Raw genomic sequence first — 27188 nt, forward strand, 5'->3', positions numbered from 1 at the left:
AATCTGTTTTAAAAGGTTTGTCCAGTTGTTGTGTCTCTGCTCCACTGTGACGTGCCCTGAATAGACTCTCTGTTTCACTATAGGGACTCAGAAGCCCCTGGTCCTGGTCTGAGCTGTGAGTCCATGCAGAGTGACCGCTATAAAGACTGGGGCCTTGGATTTAAGGAGGCTCCATCTGAAGACTCAGGGTAAGTCCACAGTGATACTGTGTGAGAGTAGGACAGGGCTGAGGAAGGAGGGCGCGGCAAGAACAACATAAAACCAGATAAAAACTGATGGGAAGCAGAGCCAGATCTAACTTTCAGGGGCCCTAATATTACTTGCATGTTCAATGTTACAGACATTCTTCCTGTTTTCTGCATTTGAATGTGTTACAGCCAGTGTTGGGGAGTAACAGATTACATGTACCAGAGTTACGTAATCAGAGTACAAATTATGAGTAACTGTATTCAGTTACAGTTACTGTTTCCATGAGTGGTAATTGGATTACAGTTACTTTTTTTTAAATGGATTACACGATGGTATTTTCCTGTTTTCACATTTTGGGCTATATCCCTTTTTCTTTTCTTTTTTTCGATAATTCCACTCATTGCTGAAAACTAAACGAGGTCTAAACTAGATCTAAACTAGATCTAAACCAGGACTAAAACCAGGTCTAAACTAGATCTAAACTAGATCTAAACCAGGTCTAAACCAGGACTAAAACCAGGTCTAAACTAGATCTAAACTAGATCTAAACCAGGTCTAAACCAGGACTAAAACCAGGACTAAACCAGGACTAAAACAGGACTAAAACAGGATTTAACCATGTCTCCTCCTCTTCTATCAATAATATTTTTAATACGGAAATCTGAGTCTTTGCTTCTCTACAGCAAATCAAGTAATCCAAAGTATTCAGATTACATTACTCACTTTAAGTAATTTAATGGATTACGTTACAAACTACATTTTGGGGTATGTAATCTGTTATCTGTAGGGGAATACATTTGTCAGGTTTAAACCCACCTAAACATTGTAAAAACAAGAAGAAAGACAAGAGATTAGAATCGTTTTCTCATGAGGAGGGCGGACAGAGAGTGCAATCTTTTTATTGTCTTAAGAGGGTCCCTAGTTACAATGGGTGTCTCCGGTGTCTCAGGAAGAGGGGGTGAAAACAGCGGAAACACCAGACAAACAAATATGACAAATATGTGTTATCAACAGCAGGTGCATATGTTTTGTTTAGCTCTCAGACACAGCTTTCTCCGCGCAGCCTTGAAAGTCGTCTGCTCCCAGGCTCCTAGGGCCTTGAGAGTGTCTGCTCCCAGGCTCCGAGGGCCTTGAGAGTGTCTGCTCCCAGGCTCCGAGGGCCTTGAGAGTGTCTGCTCCCAGGCTCCAAGAGCCGAATCGCCGTTGCTCACACATGACTGCATACAGTTTCCAAGCACAAAAGATTATTCAAATACACAAAGAATGGTACATAGCAAATATAGCAAATATGGGATAATATATACAATTATTCTAACAACATTTTAAAAGTCACCTTCCCAACACTGGTTACAGTTGGCTAAAGTGTATAATATTTATGGATTCTGTGCTGTTATAAAATGCTATACATGCTCTAAGATAGTCTCCAAATTAATCATTTAAACACAATACTTTGAGTTAGGCCTTGCTCATTTATAGTTATAAATTATTATAAATTAAATAAAAATGTATAAATATTATAGGCCCACCTTCTCTTTATCATAAGGTGATAAAGTTTCACTTCATGATCACAATATCTGTGTTCAATAAATGCACGAAAACTTATAAAATAAATGTGTGAATAATTATTGTATGAATATACATATACTATGCATGCAAATTTACTCATAGCCTACACTAGCACAAAACTCATTAATTATCCAAAAAGACGCACCCAACAAACGCAAAGCTTCTCTTAGTCACAACATTAAGTGATAAAGCAGCCACTGTAGTCAAAGTGGTTGAATTCTTAACATGAGGCAAAGACAAAAGACACATACGTGGTAAACTTACATCATGCTGTCCTTGTGCAGTCGCTGAGGTGTGTTTATGAGCAAGGGAGGAGTAGAGGCACGGCATAAGCCACTCTGGTGTATTGTTCAAACCCATTTAACCAATCAGAAAGTGATATTTACACAGAAAGACATTAACAGACAGACATGAATGGTATGAATGAACAAATGCCCAACTTGCGTAGTCTGTGTATAGGATTATCCTGCTCTGGTGGGTAGACAGTTTAGTCTGTTTGCAATGACAAAGAGAAGACTGAGATGAATTAGGAGATTAAAAATGTCATGAGTTACAATTTCCTTTTCAATCCTGTGCCACTCAAAGGTGGAACTCTGTCCCCAGAGCGGAGTGGAGCCCGGAGAGCCTCGGCGTAGACCCGCTGCTCCACGTCTTCATGGTCTGTTCACAAACACTGTCTCTGTGAGTTCTTTTGGTCTGACTGAGTTTGTGTTGCAGAGGCTGGAGGAGCAGGTCCTGAGCTTTGTCAAAGAGCAGCTGAAGAGGTTCCACAGGGTCCTGGCCTCAGATTACCCAGAATGCTTAGAGAGTGAGGAGGAGGAGCAGAGCAGCAGAGAGGCCGTCCTGACCATCGCACTGGACTTCCTGAAGAGGATGAAACAGGAGGAGGTGGCCGAGCGTCTGTTCAGCAGTAAGAGCTCTGTGTGAACAAAGTGTTTTTCACAACCTCTGCCCTCGTCCCAGAGCCCAGTCACATGACCACATTAGACTGACCCATGGTCCTGATCATCTGCTGGAACACGCCACTCACATGCTAAAAATACTTTATATAAGATAAGAAATGCCAGTGACAGGTTAGACTGCTAATTTCACAAAACATATAATATCATTATATTTAAGACTTTACTAAAAATATGAACGTGAAGGTAAGTTCGTTCCTACTCTCACCTATGATCATGAGTTCTGGGTAATGACCGAAAGGATGAGATTGCGGATAAAAGCAGTTGAAATTAATTTCCTCCGCAGGGTGACTGGGCGCTTAACTTAGAGATAGGGTGAGGAGCTCAGTCACACGGGAGGAGCTCGGAGTAGAGCCGCTGCTCCTCCACATCAAGAGGAGCCAGTTGAGGCGGCTCGGGCATCTGTTCCGGATGCCTCCTGGGCGCCTCCCTCGGGAGGTGTTCCAGGCATGTCCCACCGGGAGGAGGCCCCAGGGAAGACCCAGGACACGCTGGAGGGACTATGTCTCTCGGCTGGCCTGGGAACGCCTCGGGGTCCCCCCGGAGGAGCTGGAGGACGTGTCTGGGGTGAAGGAAGTCTGGGAGTCCCTGCTTAGACTGCTGCCCCTGCGACCCGGTCCCGGATAAGCGGAAATAAATGGATGGATGGACTTTACTAAAAAATCTTGCCAATTTTTTTTATATATTACTTTACTAACCCTGGCTGAACACAGGCAGAAGATGTGACATACATAGAGGTAATTTACTAACCTAAACAACCATTATGTTAACACACTAAACTGCACAATAGTTATAATTAGACTAATGAAATAGATGACAATGTAGTTTATTACATAAAAGCTTTAACTGACAGAAATTGTTTGAGAAGTTAGTGTTACAACATTTTTTTCCACAAACTTTCTCTTAACTGATATAAATCGATGATAATCATTTACCACAGGTACTATCCCACCAAATTACTGCCTGATCAGCCAGTCCCTTTTACATTCTGTTTGATTCCAGGAGGGTCTGGAACCCCACTGTAAAATGTGAAAAACTTCCATCCAAACTTGAGACAATCCAATCACAGCCGCTAATTTGTCTCACGCATCTCTCAAATGCAGAAGACATCTCCTCTCAAAAAATCTCATTCAGAACAAAATATATATAACTTATTGTACCTGAAACAAGTTATAGTTTGATGCCTTCATTGATAATTTTATAAAAATCTGTGCTGTTTCTCAGTCCTTTATGTAAGTTTTTCTCCTTTTTAAGTGTAAGCAGCCATGTTTGTTTTTGACACGAACAAAGCATGTGTCTCTCTGATTGGTTAATCCGCCTGTCAATCACGCTCTCTGAAATCAGGAAGTCACGGTACGGCTTCACATCCACTCGTTTTTTGTAAAAAAATTTCAAAGCGTGTGGTTCTGACTGAAAACCGAGTAATAATTACAAAAATATGAAAACCTGTCACATGCATTTTAAACTAAAGCCAGGTGTTGAAATTCTAGAGAAACTTCTCCTAAGCGTATGACCTGATTTTGGTAGAAACTAGGAGCTAGGATTCATGAAGAGCTTATTTTACAAACAGACTGCTATGGACTTACCAGTGTTACCAAAAAGAGATGCATACAGAAGTCAAGGAAGAGATTCGAGACAGCTTTGCACGGAAGAAGATATATTGGTGTCATAAACCTGTTGTTCGTGCTGTGTTAAAGGACTTTTAACTTTTTATGCCACAGAGTCTCAGATGTCGTCTTGTCTTCTGTACGTGCATCTTTTTGGTATCATTTGTAAGTCGACTGCAATCTTAAAGACTTAAGACTTAACACATGTTCCTCTTAAAATGAATTTCAAAAGACAAATTCAAAAATTATGACCTTTTTAAAAATGTATGTAATTTCTTTTCCCTTAACCTCCCCTGGATGTGCCTCTGTGAGCTCAGCACATGAGCTCTTTCTGGTCTAGAGAGAAAACAGTGTGTGGCTGTTAACCTGGACTCTGGACCAGAGCTGGGACTGACCATAGATGAATCTTGTTCACCGTCTTCTTCCTGTTTGTCTTTACACAGAGAGTTTGGCTGGAGTTTGTAGAGAGAAACTGAAGAGGCGTCTGCAGCAGAGGCTCAGCTGTGTGTCTGAGGGCGTGGCTAAAGCAGGAAGCTCCGCCCCCCTGAACCAGATCTACACAGAGCTCTACATCACAGAGGGAGGGGCCACACAGGTCAACCAGGAACATGAGGTCAGACAGATCCAGACCAAATCCAGGAGACCAGTCGCTCCAGAGACCGCCATCACATGTGAGGACATCTTTAAAGGCCCCGCCCACAAACAGGGACCAATCAAAGCAGAGTTACCACAGAGACAGGGACCAATCAGAGAGGACTTCACAGACAGACCAATCAGGCTCGTGCTGACGAAGGGCGTGGCCGGCGTGGGGAAAACAGTGCTGACTCAGAAGTTCAGTCTGGACTGGGCTGAGGGCCGAGCCAACCAGGACGTGGAGCTGCTGTTCCCGTTCACTTTCAGAGAGCTCAATGTGCTCAGAGAGAGACAGTTCAGCCTGGTGGGACTGCTGCACCACTTCTTCAGTGAAGTCAAAAGACTCTGCAGTTTTGAACATCTCCAGGTGCTCTTCATCTTTGACGGTCTGGACGAGTGCAGACTTCCTCTGGACTTCACACAAACCCAGGTCCTGACTGAGACCACAGAGTGCGTCTCTTTGGACGTGCTGCTGGTGAACCTCATCAGGGGGAGCCTGCTTCCCTCCGCTCGCCTCTGGATAACCACACGCCCCGCGGCGGCCAATCAGATCCCGGCCGAGTGCGTCTCCATGGTGACAGAGGTGCGAGGGTTCACAGACCCACAGAAGGAGCAGTACTTCAGGAAGAGGTTCAGAGACGAACAGCAGGCCACAGACGTCATCTCCCACATCAAAACATCACGCAGCCTGTACATAATGTGCCACCTCCCAGTCTTCTGCTGGCTCCTCTCCATAGTCCTGAACCATGTGATGAAGACGAGAGTCAAAGAGCAGCTGCCCCAGACTCTGACCCAGATGTACATCCACTTCCTGGTGGTCCAGGCCAAAGTCAAGAGCCTCAAGTACGACGGGCGCTCTGAGACAGACCCTCCCTGGACTCCAGAGACCAGGGAGATGGTGCAGTCTCTGGGGAAACTGGCCTTTGAGCAGCTGCAGAAAGGAAACCTGATCTTCTATGATTCAGACCTGGAGGAGTGTGGGCTGGAGGCTGCAGAGGCCTCAGTGTACTCCGGAGTGTTCACACAGGTGTTTAGAGAGGAGCCGGGCCTGTACCAGGACAAAGTCTACTGCTTCATCCATCTGAGTGTGCAGGAGTTTCTGGCTGCTCTTCACGTCCATCTGACCTTCTACAACTGTGGAGTCGACCTGCTGTCACCACAAGAACATACACAGAAGCCCAAGTACATATTTACATCTTTGTTTAGGAGAGGAAGTCCAGAGATGGACTTCTACAACTCTGCTGTGGAACAGGCCTTAAAGAGTCCAAACGGACACCTGGACCTGTTTCTGCGCTTCCTCCTCGGTCTGTCTCTGCCGACCAATCAGAGCCTGTTACTGGGTCTGCAGAGTCAGACAGGAAGTAGCTCATGGACCAATGAGGTCACAGTAGATTACATCAAACAGAGGCTGGAGTATGATGCTATGTCAGCAGAGAGTCGTATGAACCTTCTCCACTGTCTGAATGAACTGAACGACCACAGTCTGTTGGAGCAGGTGCAGCGCTACATGAGAGAAGGACGTGTCTCTGATGAAGACATGTCTTATGCTCAGTGGTCGGCTGTGGCCTTCCTCTTACTGTCCTCAGACTCAGAGCTGGAGGAGTTTGACATCAGGAAATATGAACCATCTGAAGAGGCTTTCTATGGTCTGCTGCCTTTAATAAAAGCCTCCACCAAAGTCATGTGAGTCTAGACTTAATATTAATACAGATCATCAGGATTCTAGTGTCTAATATTCCTCTCTCTCCTCAGTCTGTCCGGCTGTGGTCTGTCCCATCACAGCTGTGGTGATCTGATCTCAGTCCTCAGCTCCTCCAGTCTGACACATCTGGACCTCAGTAACAACAACCTCGAGGTCTCAGTAGTAAAGCAGATGTGTTCTGGACTGAAGAGCGCCCCCTGCAGACTGGAGGTCCTCAGGTGAGACTCAACAGTCCCAGATCAGACCATAGACAGCACTGCCTCTCACATGCACGCTGATTGATGACGTAGGGAAATCGAGTGTCCAATAGGAACTTGTTCCCCGCCAAACGCATGTACTTTATCCATTTTTATTGGCCCAAACTTTTCCAAAGAGTGTAGTGACTGTTGACTGTTCTGAGCATCTATGTTTGTAACAATTGGAAAAAGCTGCTCTAGGTAAAAATTATATATAATAATAATAATAAATTGAATAAATGCCAAATTATGCATCTTAGTCTGTGTAATTGCGCATCTCTTGCTATTTTTATTTCAAAGGTTTATTTCACTCAAAATGTACAAATATTAATGTAATATGCACCATGGAAATGCATAGCAAGTGATGTGGCTCTGTGCCCTGGACAGGAGCTGTTTCTATTGCTGGCACCAGTAAAGAAATGTGGACTGCACTTTTTGTTTGTTTTGTGGGCAGTAAGTAATAATTTACTTACAGACTTGGTATTTTGCACTTTTGTAGCTAAGTCCCCAAGCATTTTTTTATGTCCAAAAAGTTGTTTATACGTGTTTACACAAACACATTACAGGCAAACAACTATCTAATTTACTTTGATAGTTTATTTCATTACTATTCAGTTTTAGTCAGCAGATATATTATACTGCCAAAACTGTTAGACCTGAATACTGCATAATATATTTTTGTAATGTAAAAATTAATATAAATGTTGAGAAAAGTTTTAATTCATAATTTGGAGCCCTCTCCCTCCTCCTCCTGATGAAATAAACATTTTGTTATGGCCCCTGGCTCGAAAGACACGACAACAGTGTTCAGGCTTTTATTATAAAAACATGATGGTAGTGATGGTAGTGGTGGCAGCAGCGTGGTGGTGTGTCATGCCCGCAGGTTCAAGAGGAGCAAGAGAGAGCAGAAGAAAGGGGGTGTGCCCCTGCAGGCCTTTTATACTCCCACTGAGTCACAGGGCAGCTGTGGCAGCGAGGACACACACCCAGAGAGGGAGATGAGCTGCAGGAAGGTGCAGGGCAGGACACAGCCTGGGCCATGACAATTTCTTTGAGTGGATTTTTTTTTTTTTTTTTTTGTGGCCTTGACAACACTGTTAATTTGGAAAACTAATTTTAGTTTCAGTTTTGGAGTTTGACCAAAACACTATAATTGAGTAATGAGTTAAATCAATACTCATAAGCTGTGAGTACACAGGTTCATTTAAATGTATATATTTTTTCACTGCTTCATTGAGCTCATTGAGTGAAATAAATACATTTATTGCAAACTGTTTCCACTGGCAGGGTAGTAGACAGGGGCAAGTACAGAGGTCTGCTGTCTATGCCCCAGCATTGGGCCCTCTTCATATTCATTTATATTCAGCTAAAGCTTGCATCTAGCTTCTATTCAGTTGTATTTATTTTTAATTGTTAACAAAAATGTATCTGTTCATTTAGTCATATTTTTTAGTTCTCATGGATTTCTCTATATTTTATTTTTATTTAGTTTTAATCAAACAGAATGTATCTATAAAGCTCTTTTCATACATATGATGCAGACAAATGAGCTTTACACACACAATTAAAATCATCCCCTCACTAATCCACACACAACAACCACCCAGTTAGCCTATAGTCAGCAAAAATGTTGAACTGACAAACCCAGAACATATTAATCCACAAAAGGAACAGTGCTGGGGAAAAACTGGAGTCTTCTCTTGTAAATGAACAACATAAAAACATGAGGAGTTTGTTAGTACCAAATCCAACCAGTCCAAATGAATGGTGATAACTATAAGTGGGTCTTTCAGTGGTAATGAAGTAACTCTAACACCTGGAGAACATTCAGCTCAAACTGTTTGAGTCCTTAACACTGAGTCCTTCATATACTGTTCAGTGTCCTGTGTTTGTGTAAACAAAGAATATTGAAAAGTGGAGGCAATGGGACCTTCTTTTTATTGTGGACATGTTTTGTGCCAGAATGCACATGTTGTATTTATTTCTAAAATAAATAAACATTGTCAGAGTAAATGTTGAGTCTGTATCATGTTCTCTCCTCAGTCTGTCCTGCTGTGGTCTGTCCCATCTCTGCTGTGGTGATCTGGCCTCAGTCCTCAGCTCCTCCAGTCTGACACATCTGGACCTCAGTAACAACGACCTCCTGGACTCAGGAGTGGAGCAGCTGTGTTCTGGACTGAAGAGCGCCCCCTGCAGACTGGAGGTCCTCAGGTGAGACACTCCCCATGTCCCACATTAAAGCTGGTTTATAATCCAGCATCAAGCTCGCTGTAGCTGAGAGCTGACACAGACCTGAACCATATGAGTTTCTGCGGAGCTAATCAGGGCCCAGGAGCATCATAGGAATCCAAACTATTTAATCTGCATTTATTTATTTACTAGGACAATAGACAGTCACATTAGGCTCATGTGCAAACATGTCTGTGCCGAACTTAAGCTGTTCAAAGCTGGTTTTAATCAGTTGTCCATGTAGTCTTTGTGGATCAGCCACTCATAGCTCTTGTGTTTGGTGGAAATGTGGCGCAAGCACACAGCACAGCGAGCTTTCTGATTGGCTGTCAGGTGCGTTAGGAACAGCACATCTGCACTGATTTGACACTGGACTATGAGCCAGCCTTCATTGTGTCATGTGGACCTTTTATGAAAGCTCCTCCTCTTTACTCACTCCTCTGCACTGACTGAAATCTCCTCTGCAGCTCAGCCAAGGTCCCTTTGGTCTCCAAACACCGTCCTCTGGAAGTACAGCCCATATATTGCTAATACATGGGTTTTATATTTAACAAAGGGAAAAATCACTCAAACTTTCTTTCACTTAATTTTTCAGTTTATTTCCAAATGTCTTGTTCAGAGAAGTGTTAAATCTTAGTCTACAGAATTAAATTTAAAACTGAACACTCCCTCGTTCCATCCCTAGGATATATTAGGCACATATTATCCACACTAAACCCACAGGTAGACACAGGTCTGGGACTACAAACCAGGGCTAGGGACAAAGGAAAGTAACACAAACAAGATGTGATGTAATTTAAGTGGCTTTATTAAATAAATTAGTAAATATAAGGAAGTACAATAACAAAAAAAATATATTTTACAGAAGATAACAACTCAAAATTCCCAATTACAACTAAATAATAACTAAGTACATAAAGCGAAATCAAAGAAAATACAAATGCCCAAGGGCCGAGCCAAATTGGCAGTTTCAAATCAATCAGTCAATAATCAGTCAATAATCAGTCAATAACAACCTCTAGTGTGTCACATACAAATTTGCACACAAACAATTTCGACAAGGCAAACCAGAGACATGTCTAATGCAGAGTGGCGAGCTGATGCTGTAGTCCAGCCGCCCAGAGGATCAGGCGCACAGGAATTTTTCTGGGCAAGGCGTTGGTGAATCAGGAAGGGGATTGGAGGAGCAGGACGTCAGTCCTCCAACCACGGAAACCAGAGCCAGCCCAGCCCAGCAGAGACGGAGACGTACCCCACCAATCAGGTGCCAGGGACTACAGAACACATGTGAAAGGTACAAGCAGTAAAACAAACAGGGAGCACAGGACGAGGCAGAGCCAGGCTGCATGCCATAACAGATGTGATGTTGTTTGGTAGAAATATTTTCAGAGATAATCGTCTGGACATAGTTTTTGAAATCAAGACGTTTTGACTCCAGAAGCCATTTTCATTTTAATGGTGAGTTAAATAAATACTGTTTTGTAGTGAAACAGACCTGCCATTGTTTATAGTGAACCTACTGATACTCATTGTATCAGTCTCTATTTTATAACTGATATTTTTGATGTACAGGGATAGATCTTTAGATTAATCTGAAAAAGTATGAAAAATATTAATCTCTGAGGATTTTACAGTTGTAAGTGGACATTTGTCCTTAGGTTGTGAGTTTTCTAAAGGGAAGTGTCAGCTTACTCCTGGAGGCAGTCTGAACAGAGAATCTTAAAAAAGAGTCTTGGAGAGTTAGAACAGTTCTCAGACATGTCTCTTTATTAGTTCAGGCAGGTACAGGTCTCAGATTCAAGTTGATTACATGATTCACCTACATGGTGTCTCTTTGCATCGTTATCCCTGGACAACGCTCTCAGATGACGTCCCCCATTCTTCCCACACAAAAAAACAGGTGCCTTTTATACTAGCATAACTTGTTGAGTTAGCATCTTCAGCAGAAACAGACACAGCAGTTTTGACCCAACACGTGTTTATCATAGATTGGCATATGCTAAAGGTTGGAGACCCACCCCTTTGCTGTCCCATATACACTCATATTCCATATGACATCATATCCCCAACCCCACTGACACTCCAAAGTCCAGAAACATACACATCATGTTACTGAACACAGGGACTTTAACATTAAAATTAAATAAAATTAAATTTAGTAACTCATGTTACTAAATTAACATGAATGAAACATTAAAAACACAGGGAATACGCTCACAGAAGCCTGATGGGTAAGAACGTGTCCTTGTGTGTGTGCAGGCTGTCAGGATGTCTGGTGTCTGAGAGGGGCGGGGCTGCTCTGTTCTCAGCTCTGAGCTCCGCCCACTCCCATCTGAGAGAGTTAGACCTGAGCTACAACCATCCAGGACCCTCAGCAGAACTCCTGACCGCTCTACAGGACCACTGCTCCTTGGACTCCCAGAGGTGAGCTCCCAAACAATACCTTGTGCCCCCTTTGCTTTGCTGTTACATAAACTATAATGACTCCCACCAGCTAAGGCTCTACACACTGATTTTAAAAACTGTTGTGAGGAACTGTCCACTGCCTGATAACCCAGATTCCAGAACTTTGAACTGTCACTGTTCTGTAGTTGCACAAAAACTAAAATCAACAAAACGATGTTACACAAGTGAGACCACATAACCCTGTCACTATCAACAGCAACATCACTGAAGTCAGTAAACAAACTCTTAACACGTGTTTTGCTGGAAACAGGTTTTAACAACACAATACTATAGTGAAATGATTTATAGATTTTATTTATTCTTATTTACTTTATTTATTCTTAATCAAGGTGTGTACTCCCTCAGTCGTCCAGGCAGGTTCAACAGCAGAAGAAAATTCAATGATGTGTGGACCAAACTTTTAGAGAGAAGATGTTTGGTCACTCGTCGAGAGTGGCTTCTTCAGTTCTGCTCAAGTGCTGGTGGGACACTCTGGACACAACGAAATCCAGGCACTCCAAAAAAGTAAAAATCACACAAGTATAAGTATAGTAGTATAGTTAAAAGGCCTTTATTTAAATGGCCAACGCCAACATGTTTCAACCATGACTGGTCTTCATCAGGGCTTAGTGGACTCATCTAAATAATGGCCTTTTAACTATACTTTTCCTTGTGCGATTTTTACTTTTTTGGAGTGCCTGGATTTTGGTATGTCCAAAGTTTTGAGCCTTTCTCCAAGAGCACCTTCTACCTGTTTTCACTGATTGGAACACCAGCAGCAAACAGACACATTTTTGTTTTTCTGCTGGTGGGACACTGTCTTATATCTGCCTGAAGGGAGGAGATGACTACACTCAAACTAACACACTTATTTCTGTTATTAGCTCGGTCTATTGAACTACACTCACACGGTCCCTGAAAGACTCTCTGAGTCTGAGACTTATTTTTCATAATCATTCATGCCCCTAAGGGTGATCTAACTCCTAATACCATACTCTGCCTATCCCTATTGTGTTCTTTGTTTTGGGAGAGCTGAGAGGTGTTGAATTTTCTGTTGCTTCTTAATCAAGAAGCCTTTTATTAATTAATTATATAATTAATTAATTAATAAAATTAATTAATTAATATATTTGATCTTAAACAGGTGACATTCTATTGACTATTACTTCAAGGCACAAGAAAAATGTATCGTTTCATTTGGAGTGCTCTGACACCCATTTGCACCATAGAATCATGAATAACCCATCACACATCCTGGACTCCAGAGTCTGTGTCACTTCCTCTGGTCAGTCAGATATAAAACAATAGATTTAAAACTAATGCATTTCCTCAGCCATTACTCTGATGAAGGAACAAAAACTGCTGTGGTTTTGTACCGGGCTTGTCAGTCTTGTGTCTTTCATTCCTGTTGTTATGTGACCTCATTTCTGTCCTGTCAGTCGTATAGTTGTGTTTCTGTTGCTCTCAAACTGCTCTGGGACCTGCTCTGGTCTAGAAAGCTCTACTGTTCATGTGTGGATAGTCCCATGTCCCAGGAAGTGTGAGTAAACAGGAAGTGATGTCATGAGTGAGGTATAAGAAACAGGAAGTGATTTGAGACTCCCCTGCTTTTACATGTTCAGTCAGCACCACAAACTGTGTATATAATAGTTTGGGTGACCAAACGTCCGTTTTTCCCCGGACATGTCTGTTTTTTGCATCCTGTCCTGAGCGTCTGGGTTTTTGTTTTTTTTTAAGTGGTGGAAATGTCTGGGTTTTCATTACCTTGCATTGGGGTCATTAAACTGAGCGGCTCTCGTAGCTCTCTGTGCACTCAGAAGAAGTGAGCAGACACAAACAGTCGGTCAGTCTGCAACATAACGAAGCACAAATGCACATTTAGCAATGACTTGTACAAGAAATTCCCTGTTTTCCGTCCCGGTCGAAACAAGTGAGAGGCCATGTGCACAGGTTGCGAGGTGAGAGTAGCTCAATGTCGAGGCCCCACCTTCCACCCCCGCTAAGGTGTCCGGGTTTTCACAAATGGAAATATGGTCACCCTAGCCATAGTGAACCTGGTAGCTGCCACGTTCCAAACAGGATGTGAGTATGGACACAGAAATGGTTCCTTTGAGGTCTGGTTCAAATTAACTTCTGTTAAAACTCTTTTCCCATCTCTCTGTAACTGCTGCAGACTCACACTCATCATTCTGACCTTTAAATGTTTGTATTAACCTGCTCTACGTGATCCCGTGGTGGAAATTTATGTGTATTTATATTCTGAAGAAATAAATGCATCATTTGATCTCTCTGCCCAAAACCCAGAGCAAACATTATTAATTAACATGTGTGAAGAAAGATTCAAGACCCAACATTCAGGATTTTTATTGTCTGTTTAGAGAATCAAACACTGCATAGGTTTGATGCAAAGTGCAATACCAAAGGTGCAAAAGTCCATAAATGAGCCCAATAATGACATTCAGTGCAGCTCTATATAATAAACAGTAACAGTCTTTACAGCCACAGGAAGGGCACCAATATTAAAGTGCATCACAGAGACATATTGTCAGATATGTGAAGTGTTTATCATTATGCAAAGTCCAGTTCAATGTTATTTTAACTCAGCAGACACTGTCTCCACCCTTCAGGAAACCCTTTGGGAAAGACCAATTTCTATTATCCCACCAAATTAAAGAGAGAGAATCAAAGAGATAACACGTCTATAGAGTATTAACTGCTGACACAGACATATTTAGATCGCCATATCTTACCTTTTTTTTTTTTTTAAATGCTGTATTCACCGGAAACAATGTATTGACATGTTAAATACGTCCCCCCTTTCTTTGCTCTCCGCGCTAAAGCACTCCCCCTTTAGTGCGCATCACATTACATCTACATGTGTTACACTAATGAAGCTAGTGTACATCAGGTTTGTGAAGTTGTAGTGTATTGTTTTGTATCATGTTTTTGTATATCTATGGAAAAATATGGCGCTGGAGCATGGGTGAAGTAGGCTTGTGGGCTGAGCTTTGGATAGGATCATAATGCTAACCATAAGGAGGGTTTGAATAGGGAGAGATCACTAGATTACTCAAGCATCTTGTTTGACAATTAAAAACCTTTTTTCAGGTTCATGTTTTTGATGAGAATGATATAATATAAAGTTACAAACAGTCAATTTTGCGTAAATGTGTAGTATCTAAATGAGAAAAAGGCAATAACCAATATTTGTAAAGATCAAATTAACAATGACCCTGTCCTCCTCCGCCATGTATTACATTATTACATTATTTTTCTTACTGTAGAAATAAACTCAACACAAACTCAAATCTACAGCTCATTTTCTTTTGTCTATATCTTGTTGTTGTACAAACTGGTTTCAGTAGTATTACTTCCACTATAAGTTTTGTAATAATAATGAAATGAGTGATGTCAGTATATTTGTGTGTTTACAGATTTCTGTGACGTCTCTCTGGATCCAAACACTGCCAACAACACACTGGAGCTGTCTGTGGACAAAAGGACAGTGACCAGTGTGGAGGAGCTCCAGCTGTATCCCTCTCACCAGGACAGGTTCAGCTCCTGTGCCCAGGTCCTGAGCTCCACTGCTCTGACTGGGCGCTGTTACTGGGAGGTGAAGACGACAGAGGATGTAGATATAGCAGTGAGTTACAGAGGAATCAGACGGAGAGGAGAAGCAGAGGACTGTAGGTTTGGAGACAATGATCAGTCCTGGAGTCGGAGGAGCGATAGAGGAGTGTGCTCTGTTTATCATTGTAAAAGGAAAACAGTCTGCAGTGTCAACATAACAGGTAGAGTAGGTGTGTTTCTGGACTCTGAGGCTGGAGTTCTGTCCTTCTATGATACTGCTGATGATGATGATGGTTCCCTGTTACACATCCACACCTTCAGCTGCACCTTCTCAGAGCCTCTGTTTGTTGGCTTTGGTCTGAGGCGTCCAGGTTCTTCTGTGTCTCTGGTGAAGTGGGACAATATGAAAATCAAACTTGAACCATGATCTGATTCCTGTGACAATCTGCTGTTTGGGGATATTCAGTGTTGTTCTGTTTAATGCAGCTCTATGTTCAAACACAGAGCCCCCCCACTCCTCCTATTGGTCAGCCTCTGTAAGGCTCTGAGTGAGTGACAGGTGGACAGATAAGTGTAAACTTTCTGAAGCAGTAGCTGGTTTTAAAAAGACACAGGGAGACACAAGAATGGTTATCAAATCAAAGGTGGTGCTCCAGGATCTAGAAAAATGATTGTTTTGTCAGAACACCTCCAGACCAGAAGACTGTGGGTCATTATTTCTCTGAGATTACAACAGACAAAGCAACAGCTTCTGTCTCAGAGCTGTGAAAATCAGTTCTGCAGTTTTGACTCGAACAGGAAGTCAATGGATCAAATTCTGTTATCTTTTTTTTTTTAAATCAATCAATATTGTGGTTTACAATAAACATACTTTTTATACAATAATAAATACTGGAAGTATTTTGTTACAACAGGTTAAAACATTTCTTCCTGTTTTTTGTTCACCTTTTGTGATTTGAGGCCCTTCCCCCATCACTACAACAGGAAGTGCTCATTGGGGCCACTTCATTCATTCACAACTCTAAACAGGTTTGGACCAATACAAAAAATAAAACAACTGTCAAAGCCCCAGTTCCATCCCACCGTGGTAAAAACGATTATATTGCTATAAGTATCTATGAACTGCTCTATGTTTTAAAGATCCACAACGTAAAACTAACCACAGTTTTTTAAAGGTCCTATAGTACACAAAGTCATTACACTCTTGTGAGCTTTAACTTTCCCTTTAGCCTGAGCTGCAGGTCTGCTGGCACTGACACACCCAAAGCCTTGAGTCTGTCTAATGATGTCCCCTGGTGACTGGACTTGATAGAATACCTCAGTTAGCTACCTCAATCTGCAATTAACGGGGCAAAGTTACAGTTCGCAGTTTGAAATCAGAAATTCTTCAGTTAGACCAATTTAACACAGACTAATGATAATATTATGTGATATACATTCTGTTCTTATAGCGATGGCTACAACAAAAAGTTTAAAATGTCAATTTTATAGACCTTTTTCACAACGGCCAGAAGTGCCACGATGTAGGGTAAACATCACTTATGTTAATGCTTTTCTATGGCAAAATATCTGTGGAAATGTCTTTTTCCAATTTTCCACCAGCTTCATAAATCTGCCCCATCACCAAATCTTCATCTAACAAGGTCCACAAAGGATAAACATTCTGTCCATGAAGAATTTATCCACAACTAAGAAAGACGAGAATGTAAAGGTGAACAATGACTAGCATAGCCAATCTTTTCAAGTGTTTTGAATCTAATCACTTTTGTTTCTGGTTCTGATATTGTCATATTTTACTTATGAGATTTGGACATCATAATTGTCTGGTTGTTGAATGTCCTAACAGCAGGAAACAGCTCAAGAAAAGGGTATCAGAAGTTTGCGAACTCCAAACTGTTCAAACTGTTTCCCTTCCCAACAGAACTGAAAAATAGTGAAAGGTGAAGGCGATGGGCAGTATTGATACACAGGAAGGACAAAAAAGTTAACCTTTGACTGCCTAAATCATCTCGGGATTGCAGCGAACATTTTGTATGTGAAGCACCATCAAAGCAAAATCTCAATCCCTCGCTCAACCTTGGTTATGAATTTAAAAAGTCAACGCCAAAGTGAAAGGCACCAGCTGTTCACCAAGAAAACACCTATCACTGCAAAACGACTAAGACGTCATGTTGCTGTATAGTCACAAGAACAAGAAAGTGCAGCTCAGCCTGTTTGTCTTCTGCACCTCTCGCTTAACAAAAAGGATTTTGCTTTGTTGGCGCTCCACATACAAAATGTTCACTGCAAACTCAGGATGATTTAGGCAGCCAAAGGTTTCCTTTTTCATCCTTCCTGTGGATCAAAACTGCCCATCACCTTCACCTTTCACTATTTTTTTATTCTGTTGGAAAGGAAAACAGTTTGGACAGAGGTTTGCAGTCACACACATCTGATTCCCTTTTGCAGTTATGGAGTTTGCAAATTTTCTAAACTCGTTTTCCGCTGTTAGGACATCCAACAACCACATAATTACAATGTCCGAATCCCATAACTAAAATATGACAGTATCAGAACCAGAAACAAAAGCGATATGGTTCGAAAGATTTGAAAAAATTGGCTTTGACAATAGACACATCCCACTGCACAACTGCACAAATCTCTTTGTCTATGCTAATATCTACATCATGAAATCGATTTTTCATTTTAATTCTAGACTCAGTCTGAGTTAACAAGTTACTTATTAACAAATGACTTATTACTAATGTTTTATTTATGACCATAACGTTAGTTTTGCTCAGGAGTAGTTCACTAATGCTAGTCTTTGTTTGCCTTTACGTTTTTGTCTTTTTTACCTTAATAGTTGTGGATAAATTCTTCATAGACAGAATATGTCCTTGGTGGACCTTGTTGGATGAAGACTTGGTGTTGGGTAGGCAGATTTATGGAGCTGGTGGAAAATACACAAGACATTTCCACAGATATTTTGGCATAGAAAAACACTGACGTACGACCTATGTAGGCTGTTGTATTAGGCTACTTAATTCATATTGTCCTCTGTCAGAAGTGAATGCTCCTCCTGGGTGAATAATGTGAGCTCAATACTGATGAACAAAACAAAACAACTTTAAAGATGCACTGTGTAACTTTTCTGCTGGTAGGTGTTATGGTGTTGTCTGGAGTTTCCATGGGTGATACTAAACTTATCTAACGTGCACTCCTTTTATCATAGGTGTTTGTACTGCTCAAACATACCTTTAAAAACATACACTCCTTTGTGTGCGAAGTCACTTCTCCACAGATATGACCTGTAAACTGGCCTAGAGTGGCATCTCCCGCTTGCCTCTATGGAGACAAAATTTGTTTAATGCCATACACTGGAATATTCAAGGTAAAGTTATAACATGTCCATGATGACAAGCAGGTTGATGGGCTCTCCTCCAGAAAAGTTACACAGTGCACCTTTAATATCAAACCTCGCCAACTTGTTAGAAAACTCCTACTTAGGCCTAGACACGTAGTACATATTTAGTAGCCTACTATTCAACAGCTCTTTTTAAAGTGTTTTATTGAAGCAAATGCAAGCAAAGGAACACAGGAGAAAATGTTCACTATCAAAGTTGTCTGTTTTTATTGAACAAAAGTTTTCAAACATTTTAGGAAATACATTATAATACAAGTGTGGCACCAGGCAGAAACTGTGAAGCATGAATGATACTGACATAGACTTTTAACTCCAAACTCAACAACAAAACTCAACTTTGTGACTGGTTTGGACATTTTGAGTTTTACAGAGACACAGTGACAGACAGTGGCGAGAGGATCAGGGACAGAAAACAATGGAGCTGGACTGGTAAAAAAGCAGCAGGTAAAAGTTAAAACAGCTCCCATCTCTAATCAAAGGGATATTGGGAAATTTACCAGGAAAAACAAAACTAAATAGAAGCACCAAAGTTACAGTAAATGTTTAATTTGACCTTATTTTATTTAGTACAATATTTTGGCCTATAGCATGAATTCTAAAGATTCTGAGATGTAAAGTTTAAATTATTAATTTGGAATTGGGAGATTATTAAATAAATGAGCATATTGTTCCATTTAATTCACTTAGAAATGACAGATAATTAAAATATATTGTCAGGACTCAAATATAAATAGAACACAATTAAACCTCATGATAAAAATTAAATCACAAAGATACTGACGTTATCAACAAAATTCAACAAAAATGTAAATGTTGGAGGGAAACATTTTCTAAAGTGATTTCAGAAAAAAAAAACTGAAAAAATAAGGAAAAAAACTCAAATTATTTTAGGAATTTGGCTGAATTTACAGTTAGTTTGACAGAATTTTCCCACATTAATTTAAAAGTCAATAATTATAAATCTTGTGGATATGTGACTGCATAGAAAGTATAAAGCCCATGTAAAATAAAGCAGGACTCTCACATTTTGTTTTTGAACTTTATAATTTTATGTTCTCTGTGCAAGCTTGTTTTAAGGTGCACAGTGTAACTTGGTGGTCAAGGGTCTTGCTTGTCTCCATGGAGATGTAAATGCTTTGCTAAGAATGTTCCACAAAGAAGCATTAATGGCATTTCACACTTATAACACCTCAAAGTGAAGAAATGAAAGATAAATAAGTTTAATGCCATACTGTGGGACATTCCAGGCAAAATAACATCATCTCCATGGAGACAAGCACGTGGCAGACCCTCCACCAGAAAAGTTACATACTGTGCACCTTTAATGTCATGAAACTGTGGAAGTTTTGAAGTGAGCTGCATTTGTTTTTCTAACACTCGAAAACACTGACAACCTGTATTTAATTCTAAAATCATGTTGCTATGGAAGCAAAAAAATGAATATTCAGGTTAGTTGAGTAAATCCCAAAAGCCTTTTTACTGATTGTATGAAATCTTCCCAAACACAAAAAAACAAATACAAAATAAAACGTGACTAAAAGGAACACTTTGTGAAGAGTCCAGTTTTGCAGCAGCTCGTCCTGAAACTTCCCCAAAACACAAAACGGAAGACAGCTCCTTTAACTCAGCGTTTTTACATTGAATTATCGTGAGGTTTCATTTGAATAAACACTGCAGTGCATACAGATGGACAGTGGAACCTAAATTACCCATGTATCTTTAACAGCACTGGATGAAGTACTCAAGTTTGTTACTCAAGTAAAAGTACACACACATGGGGCAAAAGATTACTCAAGTAAAAGTATCACATGAAAAAAATCTTCTGAAGTAAAAGTATTAAGAGTAAAAAGTAAAAGTATTTTGCTGAGAGTTTTAGAACAATGAAAGCGTCAAATGTAATGATTTTGATAAAGAACTGAACTGATTTTGAGTGATTCTTTTGATTCCTTGATGTTTCTAGCTGTGTTGTGTGTATTTGTGTATTTGGTTTGCTCTAAGTTGGGGCGGAAACTCAAACAAAATGTGCTACAAAATCTGTCCAGGCCATTTCAGCAGGTCGTAAGCCATAAAGACTTTTTACTTTTCAGTCCAGACCTCAAATTTCTCAAATTCAGTAAAGTGCAAGTAAAAAGTATCCACTGTAAATTGTACTTAAAGGTGCACTGCGTAACATTGCCAGTGGAAGGTCCACTACCTGTTTGTCTCCATGGAAATGTTATTGCTTTGTTTAGAATGTTCCACAGCACAGATTAAACCTATCTATCACACACCACACTACGTTATAGTTCAGATCTGTGGAGAGTCACCCTATTCACAGAAGGAATTACCGTATTTTCCACACTATTGGAAGCACTCTTAAGCCTCCAACCGCATCAAAAAACTACTGTGCGTCCCTGCAATCCAGAGCGCCCTATACATGAATCCACTCGGGTGTCCCAGCAAGACTTTGTAGTAAACTACAAAGCCGCACCACCTGCAGCGCACACAAACACACACAGAGCAGACAGAGACCGCACAGCGAAACACACCCACAGACACACTCATCACTCCACGCAGACAAGGAACGGAACGGAGGAACGAACTGAAAAAGCGAGTGCAATGTGCCACTTCCTGACACAACGGAACAACTGAGTCACTGCGAACATGTCGACAATCCAGCGGTCCCAGACAGCACCCTCCCTACACGCCACAACTGAACAAAGCCCAGAGTCACTAAGTCCGACTGACCCATCTAACTGTTGTGTTTCGTTTAAAGTCTGGTGCAGTTTATTTGTGAAAAAAGTTTGAAAATAAACCATTTAATGACAGTGCGCCTGATAATCCAGAGCGCCTAATAGTGCAGAAAATACGGTATTGTATTTTGGGGAAATAAAAGCACCTGTAATGAATAAATGTTAGATGGATATGGTTAATGTCATACCATGGAACATTCCAGGGGAAGCAATCAGATCTCCATGGAGACAAGAAGGTAGCTGACCCTCTACCAGAAAAGTAAGTAAAGTAGAGATACCTAAAAATTGTACTTAAAAATTGTACTTTTCCTTTTGTACTTCTCTTTAAATTGAACCTCACAAAGCCTAAGTGCATATTTTTGTTGTGTCCTTGGGCAAGACGCTTCACCCACATTGTTCACCCTGGTCACTTTAAGGATGTAACAAGATCTCATGACATAAAACTGCCTCAAGATTGTGAACACATGAGAAAAAATATCTGAGATTTCCCCCCATGTAAAACAAAAAAGAGTCACCTTTGCTGAGTGACACCTTGTGGTCTCAAAGAGGCGCAGGTGTAACTTTTCTTGTGGAGGGTCTGACAAATGATGTTATTGCTTTGTCTAGGATGTTTCACAGTATAGTATTAAACCTTTCTATCTTCATGGAAACCATACCAGACCAAGTTGCAGGTCAGGTCTGTGGAGAGGCGACCCCACTCACAGTCAGAATGCCTGTTTTTCTAAGTATTTTGGAGCTATAATAAAACCACCTGTAATTAAATAAATCTAAGGATAGATCTGTTTAATGTCATACTGTGGAACTTTCAAGGCAGAGCAATGACATATCCACAGAAACAAGCAGGTGATGAACCCCAAACCAAAAAAGTTACACAGTGCACCTTTAACTGCATAATTTATTTATAGAAAACATGTAAAAATCTCATCTTGTCTCATTCTTTAACATTGCTGTGGCAATTTTGTCCCGTCCCATCCAGTCTATAGTCACTGTATGTACTAGCAGCATGCCACAGGAAGGGCATCTGGCTTAAAAGCTTGCTAAATTACTACAGGGGACTGGTTTCATGTGACAAACCCAAAAGAGACACTTACAAGTTACCAGTGGTTATCGAAGTTGAAATGTGGCGGTCCATCTTTATGCACAAATGAATGAATGAATGACCCCCAAATCACAGTGTACATTTTATTTCAGATCAATGACTCAAATGATAAAATTAATAAGAAGCAGTGAAAATGTAGATGTCACTGATGCCTTTTTAGCCCCAAAGAAAACATGCTATGGCAACGACAAAAAAAACAACAAAAAAAACATTCAAATTAAGACAACAATGTTAATTTGACTTTCCCACTGCATTTGGTCACCTTTGGCTTAACTATTGACAAACACAGTATAAAAAAAAGACTTGAGCAGGTTTTTAAGAAACAAGAGTTTAAAGAAACCTAGAAGTGTTTGTGGACCAGAAACAGACTCACTCCATAGCACTAAAAAAAACTATAATGTACACACTCTTCAGTATTATTTAGTTCAAGGCTAAACAGTAACATCAGCTTTGTGCATTTGTTTGCAGGTTTTAATGATTCTCTTATTTTTACTTCATTTGGTGGGTTAATACCTGTGTAAATGTAAATTATACTTTTACACCAGTCAAGAAGCAATTTGTGAAGAAAAAATATGTTGAAAATTATACAGGAAGTGGAGAGTTCTATTTTGGAGTGATTCACATCACACTAAAGGAAGGATTCTGCCCAAATGTTCAGCACAATTTACACAAGAAACACATTTTTCTGATACTTTGAACATGTTTTCAGCTAAATTAAGGTTTTCTTATATTTTTATTTGTCAGATGATAATTTCTGTGTACATTAGAGAAGTTTTGGCCCAGTGTACTACATGGTTGCTAGGTAAGTTATGGAAATCCCTAATGTGATGTCATGATTTCAAATCAGGAAGCAAACATTTAGAACAAAAAAGAAACTTCCAAATGAACAAAATCTTAAATAAGTGTGTTTTAATCAAATGAGTAGTACAACCTGTCATACACACTTGAAGTATTCATTTACCTAATAGGAGTAAACTAGGGCTACGTCCACACGACAATGCTCCTGGATTATTTTCTTTGCAGGTTGAAAAAAAATTTGCGTCCACACACGTGCTGGATCAGTAAATGTTCACGTCCACATGACAATGGAGCACTGAGTGAAAACGATATAATACATCTGCCACACCTGTATGTGGCACTGTTAACAATGATAATGGTATTTAATAATGCGTATCTCATCACCGTTTTTTAAACTTTAAGGTAATTTAGTCTATTTAAATGTATTCCAGAAATATAGCAGTTTTGTTGTGCAAAAGTTAAACACAAGTCACAGAAAAAAACATTTCATCCACTGAGTCGTGTTTTTTAGTCCACCAGAAGGTGAACCGCATCAGCACACAATAGTGAGCTGTTTTTTGAGCACTTAGTTTATGCTAATTAGCCATGCGGTTTTAAGTTTCGTTTCTGTAAAACGTAAACAAATATGTTCAAAGTTGTGTGGATAGGGAAGACTTGTACACACAGAAACGTGTCTGGACGCAAATCGTTTCTGATACGGTGATATGCGGATTTCTTTCAGCGTAAACAAAGTCTTTGTTATTGATCCCTGTGCATAATCTGTGGTGCGAGTTGTTAGTATTGTCGCTAACAGTTTGTCTCGGTTGCTAGGTGATGGGTGCGGCTCCATAGGCTACACCTGTCCCATTTTGGCAACGCTCTTGCGGTCTGTGGAGGCTAGTTCGAGGGCTGCAGGCTTCACTGCATCGGAGGACTCTGGCAATGACAGGATCATGATGTCATTGTTTTCGAAAAGCTGAGGTTTGTTTGTTTTGTCCACACGACGCCAGCGTTCTCAGATTTCTCCACTCTGGAACCCGTTCTCAAAAATCTCAATTTTTGCCCACCCAAAATGCCAGCTCCGTGGGCCAAAACGAATACAAACTTCTCCATTTTGACCAAAAAATGTTGTTGTGTGGACGGCCCCTAGGAGTAAACCTCCTCCCCCAGTCCACAATTTCCTAGTTGGAGGGAGGAGAGGGGGCCCAGCACCAGACTTGCACTGGGGCCTTGCGCAACTGCATTACAGCACTGCCAAAACTAGAACAGGACCAACCAAGCTCTACTGATCTCACACCAGGACAGAAGTGTGACTGCACCTGTAGTAATCTCAAAGTCATGGGCAAGATTGAGGACTTTTGACTGTTCAAAAGATAGAACACTCTGTTTTGAATTATTAATAATTGCTGATTCATTATCACTCTGAAACCCACGGATAGGCAAACAATCTACATATTTTCACAATTCTGTAGATGACCTATTCACATTAAAGATACTAATAAAAGATAGATAACTCACCACATGAAACCTAGCCAGGACCAAGCATTGATCAAGAGAAAATTTAAAATTCTGTCAAGTTATAGGCAAAAATGTGTAATCTCAAAGCCAACGGTCTCAGCCATGTAATTTCACTGACACATGCTAATGAACAATTACTATGATACTTGTTAATGTATGTGAGTTTATAATATAATATATATGGTTGGAGGTTTGTTGCCTGCTTGTTTTTATGGATATGCCAGTGGTCTCCCTGGAATGTTCCACAGTATGACATTAAAGAGCTCTACTTACATTTATTCAATTACAGGTGGTTTAATAGCTCAAAAATACCCAGAAAAACAGGCATTGTGACTGTGAGCGGAGTCGCCTCTCCACAGATCTAACCTGTAACTTAGCCTGGTCTGGTCTCCATGAAGATAGAAAGGTTTAATGCCATACTGTGACACATTCCAAAACAGAACTGGACTTTTCATGTGTGGGGGAAACATCTTTACATTTTGAGTGATTGTGTAGAATCTGGAGTTAATTTCTGCATCTTTCCATTCGAATATCTGATCTAGATTTCAGTTCCTTTCCAAAAAACAAACAAAAAATCGTCATAAGGCTACTTCAAATGGACAAATCCTCTAGGAATTCATGCAGCCCTTTTCATATGCAAATACATATATATATGATTTTTAATCATTAATTTTCAGTTTTCACACATATGGCATTATAGAAAAACTTGGATTTTGGAAGTGAACCCAGCACTAATCAGAAATATTAAAAGAACAAAGACTTTAATGCTTGAGATTTTGTGTATGAATTGCACAAAATAAAATAAAATAAAAGGACAGGGTATCTGCCCAAATAACACAAAAAAAGTTGAGGCAATAAGTTAAAAAGGCAAATGATGCAAGTTTGTCATTCCCTACTGGGGTCAAAACATCTCCCTTTACAACCACTGATTCTGAGGTCCCCATGTACCAGTTGACAACCCAGGCACTAAATTTTGAGCTAGAATCAGCAACACTGCACTAAATAAGAGGACTAGAACAAAAGTGAGAACTTGGCATACACACTCAAGACATTTGGACAAAATAGGTTAAACAAGTGAATAATTATTAATAAACTAAATATACACAGCTAATCTAAAATCTAAGAAAGTAAGGGGGACCATTTAATCTTCAATAATTAATCGAGTCTTTGAACCGTGGACTTTAGTTTGAAAACTCATAAGTAAATTCAGTTTGCTGAAGACCGAAATTCAAAATAAGGTAAGCCAAAAATGAAAACTATGCAGTGGAAAAGCTTGATTAAAACCTACTCAAGTTTAAATCTGATGGATCCTATTTGATCTGGTACCGAAAGTCTCTGAGGATACAATGAAATGGTTGGATTTTTATCACAGGCGACAAGTTCACCTGCAAGATCTTTTGGGCCTTTAACCTTGCCTCTGTGACCGACCGCGACTCATCCACTTTTATAACTTTGGCTCGAAGGCGCCTCCTGTGCCTCTCCTTCCAGGAGTTTCGTGTCTCTTTCGGGCTTCGGCGGGGCGGGTGCCACTGGTTGCTTCGAGTTTGAAGCTGAGTCTGTGCGTCAAAAACAGGTGCAGAGTCTCCAATCAGAGCATCATCGGACCTGGAGGCCGGACATGACTGCGTTTTCTGACTGAACAGGGCCACCACGCCGTTCTGCAGGGGGGGCTGGGAGGGCAGTCCGGACGGGGGAGGCACAGAGGAGAGTGGGGGCAGTCCAGCAGGGGGTTTGACAGCAGGGTTAAAGGTGGGCTGGATCTGGAGCCGGGCCGTGTGGTAACCCGACTGGCCCTGGATGTTGGTGAGGCGCAGGCAGGGCTGCACTGGAGGGTCCTGGCCTCGCACCAAGGGTCTGCTGAAGACAAACACCGGTCTAGAGTTCAGTCTGGGCTCCGGTGGCCGCACTCCCTGGATCCTAGGCCGACTCTGCTCACAGCTCCATGACGGATGCACCTCCCTCTTTTTGTGCGGTTTCTTCTTCTTCTTCTTGGCAGCGGGTCTGGCGTTCTTATTGGCCTGTTTGAGCATATCCACGGTGAGAGGCAGGCTCATGCAGGAGCGATATCGGTAAACGTCTTTGCTCTGGAGGATGGTGGGTCTGTGGCCCTCGTCCCGTAGCTCCTGGAGGAAGCTGAGCAGCTGGTCCGTGTGAGAGAGTTCCCTGGATTTGGGGCTGAGGATGTGGAGTGCGTCCAGGATGACATCGTGTCCCGCTGAAGAGACCCGTGACCAGGAGTGGATCACCTTCTGCTCCTCATTAGCGAAGGCCACAGGTCGGCCGACCAGAGCACCTCGCACCTCCAAAGACATCTTCATCAGCTGAGGAGAAAAGCAGAACATGAGTTATCTGGAACCTATCACTCTACAAAACAAATTACTTTTCATGAGACTGCATCAATAAAACAATTGATCAGGGTTGTCTAAATAATGGTCCAAGGGTCAAATGTGGCTCATAAACTAAATTATATGAGCCCAAAAACATCCTTCTTCTCAAACACATCACATTGCATTGTGATACAGA

General features: G+C 40.9%; 2 protein-coding genes across 2 annotated transcripts in view; one reads left to right on the plus strand and one right to left on the minus strand.

Moving 5' to 3' along the window:
* LOC110166433 (NACHT, LRR and PYD domains-containing protein 3-like) lies at positions 1 to 11549 on the plus strand. The gene is made up of 7 exons (XM_055159078.1): positions 1 to 188; positions 2341 to 2413; positions 2473 to 2665; positions 4765 to 6637; positions 6707 to 6874; positions 8936 to 9103; positions 11381 to 11549. Exons 1-7 carry the CDS (start codon positions 124 to 126, stop codon positions 11547 to 11549), a joined length of 2709 nt encoding a protein of 902 aa, XP_055015053.1. The 5' UTR covers positions 1 to 123.
* Positions 11550 to 22439: 10890 nt separating this feature from the next.
* Positions 22440 to 27188, minus strand: part of ccdc71 (coiled-coil domain containing 71) — a 33675-nt gene continuing 28926 nt past the window's right edge. The window contains exon 2 of the mRNA XM_020931662.2: positions 22440 to 26986. Coding sequence (XP_020787321.1) covers positions 25976 to 26983 — 1008 coding nt within the window. The 5' untranslated portion in view covers positions 26984 to 26986 and the 3' untranslated portion in view covers positions 22440 to 25975. The remainder of the gene's footprint in view (positions 26987 to 27188) is intronic.

This window comes from Boleophthalmus pectinirostris, unplaced genomic scaffold (assembly GCF_026225935.1).
Source record: "Boleophthalmus pectinirostris isolate CB_2022bp ecotype Guang Dong unplaced genomic scaffold, ASM2622593v1 HiC_scaffold_23, whole genome shotgun sequence".
Lineage (NCBI taxonomy): Eukaryota > Metazoa > Chordata > Actinopteri > Gobiiformes > Gobiidae > Boleophthalmus > Boleophthalmus pectinirostris.

What these genes read in the sequence shown, in the direction of transcription:
- LOC110166433 (XM_055159078.1), top strand. Translation starts at nt 124, where the DNA reads ATGCAGAGTGACCGCTATAAAGACTGGGGCCTTGGATTTAAGGAGGCT. An exon ending in GCTCCATCTGAAGACTCAGG is followed by an intron (nt 189 to 2,340) that starts GTAAGTCCACAG and finishes TGCCACTCAAAG; the next exon opens with GTGGAACTCTGTCCCCAGAG. An exon ending in GGCCGAGCGTCTGTTCAGCA is followed by an intron (nt 2,666 to 4,764) that starts GTAAGAGCTCTG and finishes GTCTTTACACAG; the next exon opens with AGAGTTTGGCTGGAGTTTGT.